Below are 15,124 nucleotides of genomic sequence, written 5' to 3'. Positions count from 1 at the left end.
TATATATTTACAATTCACTTCATTTCACTTTGCATCTGCTTCATCTGTTGCCTCATCTTCACCAACATAGTTTTCAAATCTTGCATCACATTTTTGCTGTCATTCACTCTTGCTATTGTATCGTCAATCACACAAGCTTATTTACCATCAACTCCACTCGTCATCTTAACTTTAATTGCACTTTGTGTTTTAACATCATTATCACACGTTTCATTGTCAATCGAACTCTTTTTCTTGGTATCACTTCCACACACTTTCTGAACATTTGTGAAATCATTCTCAATTACCATTTCAGTTATGCCACTTGATGGGGAAACTTTAAAGGCATGGTTGAATGAGCATTGTATCAGGTTGATATGAAGGACCATGATATGCAGAAATAAGGTGGTTATAATGCCAGAGTATAAAGCCTTGAGCAGACCTCATATGGATTATTGTGCACAGATCTGGTCACCGGATTTTCATGGTGACAAGGATATGTCGGAAAGGGTCAAGAGAAGATTCACAGAGGTGGTCATTGGTCTTCGGAATGTGAAGTAAGAGGACAGATTGAGAGGATGTAAATAGTAAAGTCTCATGAACAGGAGGAAAGTGGGGGGGAGGGGGGAGGATAAGATTGAGACATTTAAGCAAGTCAGGGGTTGTTATCAGGTTGGCATGAAAGAGATTTTTTTTTATAGAATGGGAGAGGGGTAGAACAAGAGGATATTGCTGAAGACTGTATAAAGAGGGTGTGAACAGAGGAGCAAGTAGAGGGTTCATTTTAATGGAGAGTGGTTGGTGAGTGGAATGCGTTGCCTGAGTGTGTTGTGAATGTAGAAATATTGATTTTTTTAAGGCACTGTTGAATGAGCATTGTGTGCAATAATGTGTACCTCCCATGATGAATCTCTGCCTCCATGGAGATCGGATATTAATAACAATAATAAATTCACTATTCATGATATTGTTGATATTTTCAAGGCTTCTACCTATTTTCGTAATGTCTTTTTTTATTGATGATTTTCTTACCAAATTTATTATAACACTTATTAAATTTCGTGCAGAATTGTACTGGAGTTATTCAGAAGCATAACATTCCTGATCTGCATAAAGTAATTAACATTGCCAATTTTGATATGAGATTTAATACCACTCTCCTTCATAGGGTGATTCATATAGATAATGAATAACAGTGGAGATAATGTGTCCCTATGTCACACACCTGAGTTAACATCAAACTATCTGGTTGCTGGCCTGGTTGGTCGAGTGGTTAGCATATCCACTCTCCAGCCAAAAGGCTGCGGGTTCGAATCTCGAAGTGGGCATGGAGGTTTGTGATTGTCTGTGAAAGTACTAGTGGTGGTAGTCGGCAGTAGATGGCGTTGGTGTAGTAGTGAGAAGCACAGTTGTAGAGTAGATGCCCTCCCTTGACGAGTCTTTGGACTCCCTGGAGGTGTGGTATAATAATAATAATAATAATAATATATCTTCCTGTACTTCCATTAATTCTAACTGTTCACTTACAGCTTAAATAGAGAATAGATATTTCTTGATATAATGTCCAATTTACACCATAGAACAGTACCATTTTGAAGAGATTTCCACTTGGCACTTTGTCACATGCCTTTTCCAGATTTACAATAAAATATAAATCCTGGTTATATTCACAAGATTTCTCATGTAGCAGTCTTAAAGTGATAGGCTGATTCTGACAACCTCTATTTGGCCTCAATCCATCCTATTCTTAATGAAGCTTAGCTTGCACAGTTTGACTAGCATGGTGAGGAAGGCAAAACTGGAATATGAGAAGAGATTGGCATTAAGATCCAAATAAAATCCTAAGGAATTTTTTAGTTATGTGGCCAGTAGGAGGGGAAATGATTGTGGAAGAATGACATTGTGGGTTAAAAATGGAAATAGAGTGACTAATGCAGAGGACATACTGGAGTTGTTCAATGAACACTTTATTGGAGTATTTCATCCTGGATGAAATACTCCAATAAAGAATGGAATGTTTTCCATTCTTTTTCTGTATTTTCATAAATTTTGGCTTGTTTTAGGTAATCTGTTAATTGTGATTCACATAGAATTCCAATACTTTCTTCTACTAACACGTAAACTCAGTATGGTTGTTCTATTTTTTTTTTTTTTCCTTATTTACTTCTCTCCATTCTGTAACTAATTCTAACTCTAATTTTAGAGTCTACTAAATGATCTGAAAAGATTTTCATTTCCTCTGTAAACTTAATTAATTAATGATCCCGCTCTCACAGACCCACTTCCACTCCTCTCTCATAGATACTGAGTTTCTGCCTTGTGCCTCTTCTACAGATATTTTCATGATCAGTGCTCTGCTGCTTTGGCCACTATTATTCCTCCACTCTCCTCCAAAATCATTAAAACAAGAGCCACTGTTAACCACCACCCTTTTACAGTCCATCTTAACTCACTGAACCAAATGCACTGCCTCTTTAATTCCATGTACTTCTGTTCTTTGGAAAAGTCTACTCCACTCTGCCTTTCCCAAAAGGTTACAACCCTCAGATGTTCAAGCAAAATGTGAACAGATTCCTTTCTTCTATTCCTATTGCCCACACACAGCACTAGTGTTCTATAGGTCTTGTGGACTTTCATGTTTGGACCATATATTATTAAAAAAAAACATGCACATCTCTTGTACATGGAGCTGGTTTCTGATTAGTCATGATACCGATCTTGTTCCTCTGTTATTCCATGCATATTTGTTTTTATATTCTGTTTTTGGGGAAAAAATGTTATTTTAAAATTACTGAACATGCAAAAATCTAATATTTCTTGACTATTGTTATTTCTGCAAATTTCTCCATATTTACCTAAAGCATTTGGGATTGGATTATTTCTAATTCTAACATTAAGGTCTCGTGCTGTTAATACAATCATTTTTATTGCATTTATTTATCAATTTTTGTAATTCCTCATAAAACTTCAGAATCTTCTTTTCTATTTTTTCAATTGCACACGGACTCCAATAACAATTAAGCAGTTTCTATCTGTTTTTAATTTAACTGTTATAATTTGATCATTTACAACAGTGTATATTTGTAGTATTCTTTTTATTATTATTGGTTAAAATGGCCACTTGACTCCAGAGCTCTGATATGATGGACCACTCCACTATATAACATAGTGAAACTATCAATATCTTCTGTTTCCTTTAATTTCTTTTTTGTTCCTGTTATATTATATTATATTTATATTATAACAGGAACAAATTTATATTAATATTTTTGATTTTTAATTGTTTTACTAATCCCAGTTCCTTTGTTATTATACTTCTTACCTTCTACCATGTCCAGATTCCTGATCATTTATCTCTATCCTTTCCTGGTTATAATCCATTATTTCTGTATGATGAATTATCCAGTTGAAGCTTCCAACTGTAGAGATTTTATGTGGTAAGGTAACCAGCCTTATACAAACCCCCAAAATGGAGGACTATAATATCTGAATGCAGCACCTACCTCTTGACCTGTCAAGAGGTAGGTGTTGCTAAAACCACTAAAAACAAAAGAACGAGATCAGAAATGGTAAATTACCATTTCTGATCTCGTAATTCAATAAATACTAAAACAATCGCTAAAACTAAAATAAGCATCAGAGAAAATGCTATATATAAGGTTCATTGAAGATCAACATTGTCATCAATATTATATGTAATGACAGGAAATGCTAAAATCCCCCAATACATGCCAAAATGACAGAAAAAATATTTAAAAAATACCATAAATAAGATTTTTTTTTCTATAAAAATTTTCTCAAACTAGGTTTCAGATTTTTTTGCTGGAGAAGAGTGAATGATTGGGACGAATTGCAAGACAGTAATGAATGCCTTGGCAGTAAATGAGTTTTGAGGCAAAGTGTGATATGTTCTGTAAATGTCGCTTAATGTAGGTCTCCGGCAATGAATCTTTTATCTCCGTGAAGACACCCGTAATAATAATAATAATAAATACACGAATAAGAGAAAATTCTAGCATGAGAAAGCAAAGCAATACCTTGCATAACGTGGTTTCAAACAGTGGGAGTATCACTATAATATGGTTTGTAATTACTGGAAATCAGTCTGATTGTAAAGTCAACTATATAGATTCATTTTACATTAAAAGTTATTCATTGTACTAGTGGAGCAACGTGTTATAAAATTAAGGTGAAATGCGTTTTCGAAAATTACAAAACCATTCTCTAACATTCATGTTTTCCCCGCGTCCAATATTCACTTAGCATCGGGGATACATCGGTACTCCCGATGTTGCGCGAAGCATTAACGTGTTATTGGATGCTACAGAGACATGCACAAATAAAAAGTGAAAGAAAAACTCTGCTGTATTTTTCTAAACAATAAACTTACGTACGTGTATCTATTGTAATTCAATTGTGAACAATAAAAGGTTTGAAGTTTTTCCCTTTCTTTTTCGAATTGTCTTCAAATATGATTCAGGTTTGTTTAATATGCATCCTGATATTTTTATTGCGCACGTTTCCACACTATTACAGGTATTGCTGTATATATAACAGGAAAAAAAAATTTTGATTAATTGTTTGACACGCAATTTAATTATAAGTATTGATACTAGTGGTGGTGGCGGGGGTAGATGGCGGTGGGAGACTGGAGAAAGAGAGATGTAGAGTAAGTAGCATTGACTTGAAATTGTCGCGGTGCTGCAACTTTCGAAATATACATACACACTATAAGTACAGTGTATACATGTTTGGATAAAATATCAAAATTATGGTAAAAATTAAAAAACAAAATTAAACATAAAAAAATATTGTTTATTATCGATAAAATTATACAGTTTAAAATGATTCAAAATTGCTTAAAAACAAAATATATTCTTCATGTTTTCTTTCATGAAAAAATATTGTTTATTATCGATAAAAATTATACAGTTTAGTATAATTCAAAATTACTTAAAAATAAAATTCATTATCATAACCCCAATAATGTTCTAAAATAAAAAGTATAACAAATGTTATGTCTTTAATTGTAATGTCCAAATGTTTAAAGAGACGGAGTAAACACGATAAGTACTGCAAACACTGAACACTCTAGTACTGGCGCAAACTGCATATATAAACAACAGTGGAACTGCGCGACGGACAGTGTAGCATTACGCTTTTATTTATTGATTCGTATGGAGTTTTCTTCCTATTTCTCCCCCGTCCCCACTGGGGAGAGTTGAGCCCTCTCATGGGGGGGTTAAGTATTGATGACTGTAGATCCGTGTGTGTTCACGGGACCAGTTTGCCTGCTTGTGGGATGAAAACCCCCAGATAAACTGCGGAAAACAACCTGCTGCCCACGCCCAAGACTGGCTATCTTGGCTATGGCTGAGGAAGATCCTTAAGTTCCTCCCGTCATCGACGAGAACCGAACCTAGGACACTCCTTCCCCAGGCATATGGTTGTGAAGCGCACAGCCACTAGGCTAACCGCACGGATAGCAACAGCATTACTCGAATAGCTCGCATCTCACTATGACACTGCGGTAAACACAGTGCTGCTAGCATCCTTCGCCCTCCTAAGTGCTACAAGATGGGTTTTTATTGTTTTTTATACAAAATAAGAGAATTGTATAGGATTGTTGATGATAAAATTAAATATTACAGGCAAATATAAATAAATTAATAAATATATTTATATATCGAGAAAAATTGGGGGTGCTGTAGTTCTGCAGTAACTATGCACGAGCCATCCCTGGAAGGCAGGGTGACCACATCTAGTACTTTCGTACTAGATCAAGTACTTTTTATAAATTTTAGTGTTCTAGTATGTTCACCAACAGATCTAGTACTTTCTTCCTTCCAAATAATAATAACAACAATATGAGAGTTACACATATGAGTTTAATATTTTTCTCTTCTCTCACCTTCCCATATCTCGCATTCAGTGACACAAGCATGATTTATCTTTTTTTCCTCTCCCTCTCACTGTTCGCTAACCTTCTCTTCCCTCCCCGATCCCAGACTATCGCAATATGACTGGCCGTAGCCAATGAAAATATATTCTTCGCTATTCAAACACTTCTCGCGCATTACAAGATCATTACAACGATGAAAACAAGTGGGAAAATTAAATATTTTAATATGAGTAACCACATTTTATTGATGTGCAGTGTAATTTGGATCCCATTATGTAAAAATTTTACTCCGCATTTAAAACCTAGCACACAACACTGTTAACTTTTATGACAACATGGATGACATTTCCATGGATTTTTATCCCTTCATCACTTAGAATTTGATTATGTAGAGGAAAGTTTATCGAGAGCTATGTGAGAGTGTGTGTTCTGACGAGCAGAGTTGCTTTCGGGAGCTTGTGTTTCCATCTGTCGTTTTCGATGTAATTGGATAACTCTTGAACGAGTTTGGATGAATAGCTGCCTGTATTTGGAGGCAATATCATGAAGTAAATTAAAGATACCTGGAATGGCTGCATCTCGATGGAGGAAACAAATGCCTCCGAAGATCATTCGGAGGCATTTGTTTTGTAGAACTTGCAGTTTTTTGATGTTACTGGGGAAGTATCCCAACAGGTGATCCATAGGTTAAAGTGGGCCTGATGATTGTTTCATAGATTCGCAGCTTATTCTTGGTGATAACTTGGCTTCTTCGGTTGATGAGAGGATAGGGCTAGGCAATTGCTAAATTGGTTTTATTGCAGGAATATAAAATGTTGGGGACTAAAGCTAAGGTGACTGTCTAGTTGTATCCTAGATATTTGTCTTTGGTTTGGCATGTGATAGCAACATTGATGCGATCTTTCTCTTGTAAAAAGTATGGCGGAGCTTTTTTCAGCAATGACGTCTATTCTCCATTTCCTGAACCATTTTTCAAGGTTTGTTGCTGCGTTTTGTAATCGCTGCATTGCGATGTGGCTCCTGAGTGATCTGGTCATAATTGCCATGTCATCCACATAGAAATCCCAATATAGATGTTGAAAAGTAGCGGGATAGCAGGGAGGCTTGTGGGATACTTGCTGTGATTTTTCTCGTAGAGGATCGGAGCCCACGCAATTTATTTTGGAATTTGCGGTTTTTCAGGTAGGAATCGATGAGCTTGGTGAGATATAATGGAAAATTAGCAATTATTTGTAAATTGTAAGGCCTTTGTGCCAAACTTATCAAAGGCTTTTTCCACATCAAGAAGGATTGCCCCTGTATGTTACTTCCAGTTAAACCCAGTTGTAATACATTCTAATAATCTGTGGACCTGTTGATTGTGCTTTGACCTGTAAGAAATCCGAATTGCTTTTTTAGGGAAAAGGTTGGTTTTATTTGTCGCCTTTTGCAAATGGTTAAGGATTATTTTACCGACAATTTTTCCCCAGAATGATAGGAGGCTGATGGGTCTGTAGTTCTGAGGAAGCTGAGGTGCTTTCCCAGGTTTGCAAACGAAGATTATGTCTGCCAGTTTCCAACGAGTGGGGAAGTAACTGAACCTTAGCATTGCTTTAATAATGGCTTCTTCATGCATGACAGCTAGCTGACTAAATTTTTGTAGTGAAGAATGGAGTTAATTATATTTGTCAAATGGACAATAGCTCTACGTGGTAGAAGCCTTATTACTTTGTTAGAGATACCATTGGGTCTATGAGCCTTTTTATTCTTTAACTTCTTAATAATAGCATATATTTCAGCAGGTGAGGTGGGTGCAATTTGAGTAGACTGTGTGAGATCAGAATTGAGTGAATATCTGACGTTACGGTGGATCTTGTATATATGGTTTTAAATCAAGGTGATCGTATGCAAGTTTACATTGTTTTTCAAGATGATTTGCTATTGCTTCAGCTTTATCACCATCAGTGTGGATAAGACCTGAATCTGTTTGGAGGGGGGAGGGAAGAGTTTATTTCTGTTTTTAATATTTCGGATGAGATATGGAGTGGTTATCAGTAGAGATGGGGGTAAGTTTTTCTTCCCAGAGTTGATTTCTATGGGCTGTGAGGGCATTTCTCACTGCAGAGTTGAACCTGTTCAAGATCCATTTGTCTTGCGGCACCCTGGTGTTGTGGTATATTTTTCTTGCCTTAGTTCTTTCTCTGATCAGATTCATAATATCTTCTGGCAAGTGATTGGATTTGCAGGTAGTTGCAAGGGTAGTAACTGCTGCACAGGCTGCTTTAATCTGTTCTGTTAGATTTTTAACAGCTGTTTCAATTTCCTCTTTTCATTTAATGATGAGAACAGTCCAATATATTTTTAAGTACCTTGGAGAGCCTTTCCCAAGGAATGAATGAGTGAGGGGAGGGGGGATAATTTTTCAAGGTTTCCCAATTTTAACCGTGTTGGGTAATGGTATGATGAGATATCGTTAATCGTCATTAAATTGTATTGGCGTATGAAGCGCTGCAATATGGCTATGTCCAACACATCAGCCCCACCATAGGTGTTGTAATGGGTGGGGTCAGTGGGACCTATTACATGAAAGTTGTTAAAACTAGTATAGTTGTGTAGTATCTGTCCATTTTTGTTGGCATTTAAATCACCTGCCACAATGATAGGCTTTCCGATATCGAATAAGGAGTTCAAATCTAAGAACAGTAATGATTTTTGTGGAGTATCATACGCTGCGAAGATTTTTAATTTGCCGACAGAACTCGTGAGAATCTCAATGCCAGTGACCTCGTGGTTGGTGGTATGAGGAATGTTTATGGAATGATAAGAGATGAAATTTTTAATGAAAATTGCCGTGCCTCCTCCTCTGTGGAATAGTCTATCAGCTCTGTAAAGTTGGTATCCACAAATTTTGGGATTGTCTGAAGGTCTTAGGTGCGTCTCATTTAGTAAAAGGACATCTGACTGATGTCTTTGGACATAATTTTGAAGATCAAAAATCTTACTCCTCAGGCCATTCGCGTTCCAAGCAATGATCTCTAGAGATTTTGGTTTTAATTTGTTACTGTTCATTAATGAGCACTGAAATAATGGCATGTGTGTCCTTTAGAAATCTATTGGTAGAACTTTGTGAAGGGTTGGATCTGCTAAAATCCAATAGCGTATTTGTGAGAGAAGAAGTAATGATAGCTGTCAGATTTGTGTGTGATGTTGTCTGTTCACGGGATAACTGTTAAGGACGAGTTACATCTGCATATGTAACTATGACCTAGATTGTTGTTGCAGAGTTACTCTTTTGGAAACCTCTGTCTTCGTCTGAAGGGCGTCTGACCTTTTACATTGAACTTCAGGAAACTCTGAAGTAGTCTCTGACATAGGTGTGCTGAGTGAGGAAGAAAATATTACTGCTTCTGATTTTCTATTTCTTGGATTGTAAGCGCATCCTTTGTAATTGGCAGTGTGAGGACCAACACAATTGGCACATTTAGCAAGGGTAGATTTTGGTTTAGTGCATATATTTGTTGGGTGGGTGATCCTACATTTTAGACATCTGAATTCAGCCCTGCACATCTTCTGGGCATGGCCAAATCTTTGACATCTGTGGCACTGCCCTGTTGAAGCTCTTTTTCTTAGTGGTTCTATAGTAATTTTTAGTCCACAGATGGATGTCAGATCATATGTGTGTTTATAAGCTTGACTGATCACAATTACAACCAGTGGCATTGGAGTCTTGTCTTTTTTGGTCATTCTACTGACCTTAACGGGTGGTCGGTCTTAGTGGTGTAGGTCCGCAAGCACTTCTTCTATGGATACGTCTTCCAACACACCTCTGATTACTACCTTGAGGTTTCTTTCTGATCCTAGTGAAAAGGTGTGATACTTCATACCTTGGGCATCCAATTCACTAGTCAACCTTCGATAATCCATCACTCAACAGGGCTGCATTTTAATACCTTCTGTGACATTCTTTGCTTGACTGTATGAAATCTTTATATTGGACAGCATAGTCCTTAGGGACCCCATTTTTTTTCTTTTCTGGCAGAATAATTGGAGGTATCTTTTCCCTTGAGGAGGTAGGAGAGTCCGGGTCAAGACCGTCTTCTTCCATTCGATCCGCTTTGGGTGGTTCAGAGGCTGCAGTTTTGCGTTTTTTGGGAGCGCGAACCCCCTGATAATCGCTGTGATCTGCAATGGAATTGTCATCAGCAGTTGTTTCTATTACGCTGGTGCTATCTTGATGGATACTGGAAAGAAATTCAAAGAGTTGAGTGTCATCTGAATCAACCTCTTCTATTTGATGAATTACGACTTTACCTGGCCATTTAGTGTGCAGTAGATTGCCGACATGCTTGAAGATAGCCAGAAGTTCTTTGAAATTTAATTCTTCATATGGTGCCTCCATGATTGGCCCAAAAGTCTGTTCTGTGGGGCAGGACATCTCTTGTCCTTGTCACGATAGCAAATAGACAGTTGCTTATGATTACAAGATATGAAACAGTGGTGATACTAGCGGCAGTAGGCCTAGCGTATCGTCCTTGTAATTTCAATTGACTTACCTGGATAAACCACTATGGAAAAAGTGTCTGTTTATGGTAGCAAGCAATTAACTACTATTACTAATAAATAAGCATAAATCGCTAAAAAAAAACATATCAATCAAATTCACAATTCACCATCAATAATACACGAAACAATAACACGCGAGCCGCCATCACGAAAATCATGAATAGGAAGTTAACTCATGTGGCTTTGATGGATATCAGTCCCGTGGACTCTGAGCCCTTCATCGCTATGAATGATTCTCGATTTAAAGGAAGAAAGTTTTGAGCACTTGGCTCGCCCTATTTAGGACTGTGTTTGAAGATTTCAATCAGTGATCAGGGCCGCCTTTGGGCGTTTATGTTTCCATCTGTCGTTTTCATCGTAATCTGATGACTCACGAATGAGTAGGTTGGGATGGAGTGATGCTTGAATAAAGTACTTGGTTGCTATGTCTAGTAGAAATGTAGGTATGTCTGGCAGGTTTCCGTCTTGATGGAGGATGGTGTTCCTTACAAACCACGGGGCATAGAATTCGGAGGCATTTAGTTTGGATTATTTGTAATTTTTTGATGTTGCTAGGAGACATGTGGCTCCACGCTGGTGAACCATAAGTCAGTATGTGTCTGATGATTGCCTTGTGTATTCTTAATTTGTTTTCTGGGCTGACTTTGCTTCTACGGTTGAATAGAGGGTAGAGTTGAGCAATTGCTGAGTTTGCTTTGTTGCAGGCATGAGAGATGTGAGAGTTAAAGTTGAGGCGGCTGTCTAGTTGAATACCTGAATATTTGGTGCTGGATTTACATGGAATAGTTGTGATGAAAAGTCTTGTGTCTTGTGAAGAGAATGGCCAGCATTCACAGATCTTCTCCATTTCCTGAGATATCTTTCCAGGTTTGCTGCTGCGGTCTGCAAGCGCTCTGTAGCTAACTACGGCCTGAGAGATCTACTCAAAATTGCCATATCATCCGCATAGTAAACTGTGGTGGTTGATGTCCTGATAGGAGCGTCAGCAACGAAGATGTTAAAAAGCAGCGGGGAGAGCAACGAGCCTTGAGGAACACCTGCAGTGATTCTTTTCAAAGAGGATTTGAGTCCTCTCAACTTGACCTGAAATTTCCGGTTTTTAGAAAGTAGTCGATAAGTTTGATAAGGTAGAGCGGAACTTTGGCCATAAATAATTTATAGATGAGGCCTTTGTGCCAAACCTTGTCAAAGGCTTTTGATACGTCTAGAAAAACAGCACCTGTATGTTGTCTCCAATTGAATCCAGTAATGATAAATTCAACCAGTCTGTGAACTTGATGTGTAGTTCCGTGTCCGGTTCTAAACCCAAACTGCTCCTTCGGTACTGTGTTGTTATTGTTCACCACATCCTGAAGTCGATTGAGGACAATTTTTTCTGCAAGCTTTCCCAAGCATGAAAGGAGACTGATGGGTCTGTAACTTTGCGGCAACTGAGGTGCTTTTCCCGGCTTATGATTGAGAACTATATCTTCTTGTTTCCATCGGGTTGGAAAATAGTTTAGTCTGAGCATTGCATTTATGATTGCTACCAAGTGCATGACAGCTTTGTGCGGAAGGGCCTTGATTGTTTTGTTGTTAATTTCATCTGGGCCAGGGGCTTTTTTGTAGTTGAGCTTCCTAATGATTAAGTAGACGACCTCTTTAGCTGAAGTGGGATAGATATTTTCGCAGTTGTTATGCTGCTGAAGTGCAGTACGGACTCGACAGTGAATTTTCTCTATGAAGACCAAATCTGCATGCGCATAATTAGGACTGCACTGAAGTTCAAGAGCTTCAGCGAGGGCTTCTGCTTTTTCATCGTCCCTATAAACTATACCTCTTTCTCCGTGAATGGAGTGGATGTTGAAACGGTCTGTACGGATAGCGTTTGCCAACTTCTACAAGGATTTATCTTCAGTTTTCAGGAAACAAAGTTTTCTTTCCCATTGAAAATTTCTGTGATCTTTTAGTGCATAGCGAAGTGAGTTTGATGCTCTGTTCAGCTCTTGGCGATCTTGAGGACACAGTGTGTTATGAAAGCAACGTCTGATTTTATTTTTGTTTTTGATTAGAGCAAGGATTTCTTCTGGAAGTTGGTTTACTTGAGCTGGAGTGGAGATAGAAGAGGCTGCAATTAAGCTAGTTTGGATTTTTATTTCCAGGTTGTTGACTGCTGCATCAATTTCTTCACAAGTGGAGATATTCGCACTGAATCCATGATAGTGTTGATTGTAGCCTTGAATTTTGTGAAATTAGTAAATGACTGACTGGGAATAAGTTCCGGATCCTCACCCAGTTTTAGAAATACAGGGTTGCGGTCCAAACTGAGGTCGTTAACTATTTGCAGCTGGAATTGATGATATGTGTTTTTGAATGTGGCTATATCTAATACATCTAGCCTGCTGTGTTCCATAGCGCGTTGGTTCAAACGGGCCTGCGATGATAATATTTCTCATCTTAGCAAAATTGGAAAGGATTTTTCCGTTGTAATTGGTACACCTGCTATTCCATAAGGGATGTTTTGAGTTTAGATCACCTGCTACTATTGTTGCTTCAGTAGTGTCAAGCTGCTGAGAAAGATCAGAGGACAACAGAGTTCTGCCTGGAGGGTTATAAACAGAATATATTTTTAAGTTGACTCCATTAATGGTGTAAATTTCTATGCCATTTTTTTCCAGATTAGTTGTAGGAATCTTTTTTATCTCATTATAATGGATGTTTTTCTTGATAAAGATTGCAGTACCTACACCTCTGGCATTAGGTCTGTCGTTTCTAATTAACGAGTAATTTCTTAGCTTGGGATTATCATATGGCCCAGATGGGTCTCATTAACTAACATGATATCAATTTTGTAGTGGGTAGCAAATTCATGGAGTTCTAGAATGTTGTTACTTGGTCCATTAGCATTCCAAAATGCAACCTGTATAGAATTTATTGTGATGGCCGAATTATCCATTAATCAACGAGAATATGACTTGGGTATTTTTGAGAAATCTATTTGTGTCATCCTGGTTTGGATTTGATTTGCTGAAAGCTGATAGCATATCTCACAAAGTGGCAGCAAGCATTGCGGCAGAGTTTTGGCTGCTTGGTGTGGAATCTGCCGGTTTGTTGCATGAGGAAACTACAGAGGCATATGATTTATGAGGTGTAATATTCCGCACTTTAATTTCCGATTTAAGGTGTGTGACTCGCTTCTGAGTGGGTGGGGTTACTGCCTCCCTAGTCCTTGTCAGGTTAGATGGGTGGAGTGAACAGCCCTTGTAATTAGCTGGATGTGGGCCGCCACAATTGGCACACTTAGCAGGAGTGGTTCTTGGTTTGGCACATATGTGCGAGGGATGATTATTTCCGCACTTCACACATTTGTATTCCGCCCTACAGAGTTTCTGCGCATGCCCATACTTTTAGCAGCAGTGGCATTGACCAGTTGAAGCCTTTCTTCTGAGAGGTTCGGTCTTGATGACTAAGCTGCAAACTATTTTAAGGTCGTAAATTTTTCTATGGTCTTTACTGATCTTGACCAAGACCAGAGGCACGAGGCGTTTGTCTGCTCGGTACATGCGCGATATCTTAATCGGCGCAAGGCCTTGTGATCTGAGGTCAGTAGCTATTTCTTCGGCTGGTATGGTCTCAGCCAGCCCTCTGATTATCACCTTTAAATTTTTTTTCGCTTTTAAGTCTCCACATGCGTGTGGTTAGAGCTGCATCGTAACACTAGGGCGTCAGTGAAAGCTTCTGCTTTTTCGTCGTTATAGCACACAACAATTCGACCAAAACCCAGAGGATAATATAGACTTCCTGCTTATTTTGATTACCATAAAAGGTAAGGTAAGATAAGGTAAGGTAAAGTAAACTAAGGTAAGGTAAAGGTAAAGATTGAGACAGGTGATCACAGATTATAGTGATTCCGAAGATTGTACAGCAAAATACAGACTAGGCTTAATCATCATGAACAGTCCGTACAATGATCTAGACTTTAAGCAGCTGCTTGCAATTTTCTGACATGTAGAAAACCTGCCACATACAAAATCTCCAGGAAAAGTAGAGATCCATCAGATCGCGGAAGTCGAATCTTCAGAACCTCTCCCCAGCACTTCTCAAGATGATACAAGAGACCACAACCCAGCCACAGATACCCAGACCCTGGAAGAACAGGACTACCAAACAGTGAGGAGAAAAAAGCGACGAAAAGAGACACCACCCGAAGAACTGGAACACCAGCCAATGGACACAGCGGCACAAAACAAATAACGAGTCCTGCCGGTAATCTTAAGAAACAAAAAACAATGATCGACAATCTCGGAGGCCATGAGATACTCCGAGATTAAATTCAAAACAGCCAAAAACTCCTACGAAGGAGTCCGTATCCAGCCCGAAGTGACATCAGACTACTGTCGGCTAACAAAGTTAATGGACGAGCTAAAGACCCCATACCACACTTTCGAACTGAAAAGCGAAAACACCTAAAAGTTTTCATCAGAGGACTGGTAGAAGCAATCACGTCGGAAGAAACAGCCATCGACCTTAGATCTCAAGGACTGGAGCCCATAAAAATATCAAGAATGTACCGGGCAGACAAACGTTCCATGCCACTGGTTCTCATCGAAATTAGTAAGGAGCTAAGAGAGATTTACGATCTCAAAACAGTTTGCAACCTCAGGATTAAAACAGAACCACTCAGAAAGAAAGCAACAGCAGCACAATGCCATCGCTGGCAGA

The 15,124-nt window shown here is 38.5% G+C and overlaps 1 protein-coding gene across 8 annotated transcripts in view; it reads right to left on the bottom strand.

Moving 5' to 3' along the window:
• Window positions 1-4,614, bottom strand: part of LOC150095182 (aminopeptidase O-like) — a 727,093-nt gene extending 722,479 nt beyond the window's left edge. For 5 of the 8 annotated variants that reach the window (XR_016550145.1, XM_090411272.1, XM_090411275.1 and 2 more), the window contains exon 1: window positions 4,017-4,237. Coding sequence is in view for 3 of the 8 variants with exons in the window: in XM_090411272.1 (XP_090267398.1) it covers window positions 4,017-4,023 (7 nt within the window). In the remaining 5 variants the exon portion in view is untranslated. Of the gene's footprint in view, window positions 1-4,016; window positions 4,238-4,369 lie in introns of those variants that run through there. The other 3 variants (XM_090411273.1, XM_090411279.1, XM_090411274.1) reach the window with 2 other exon arrangements.
• Window positions 4,615-15,124: the final 10,510 nt, after the last annotated feature.

The sequence above is a fragment of the Typopeltis vanoorti genome, chromosome 21 (genome assembly GCF_054136105.1).
Source record: "Typopeltis vanoorti isolate ZY-2024b chromosome 21, IOZ_Tvanoo_1.0, whole genome shotgun sequence".
NCBI classification, from domain to species: domain Eukaryota; kingdom Metazoa; phylum Arthropoda; class Arachnida; order Uropygi; family Thelyphonidae; genus Typopeltis; species Typopeltis vanoorti.
The sequence above is the reverse complement of the archived record's forward strand: the minus strand, read 5'-3'. Positions and strand labels throughout refer to the sequence as shown.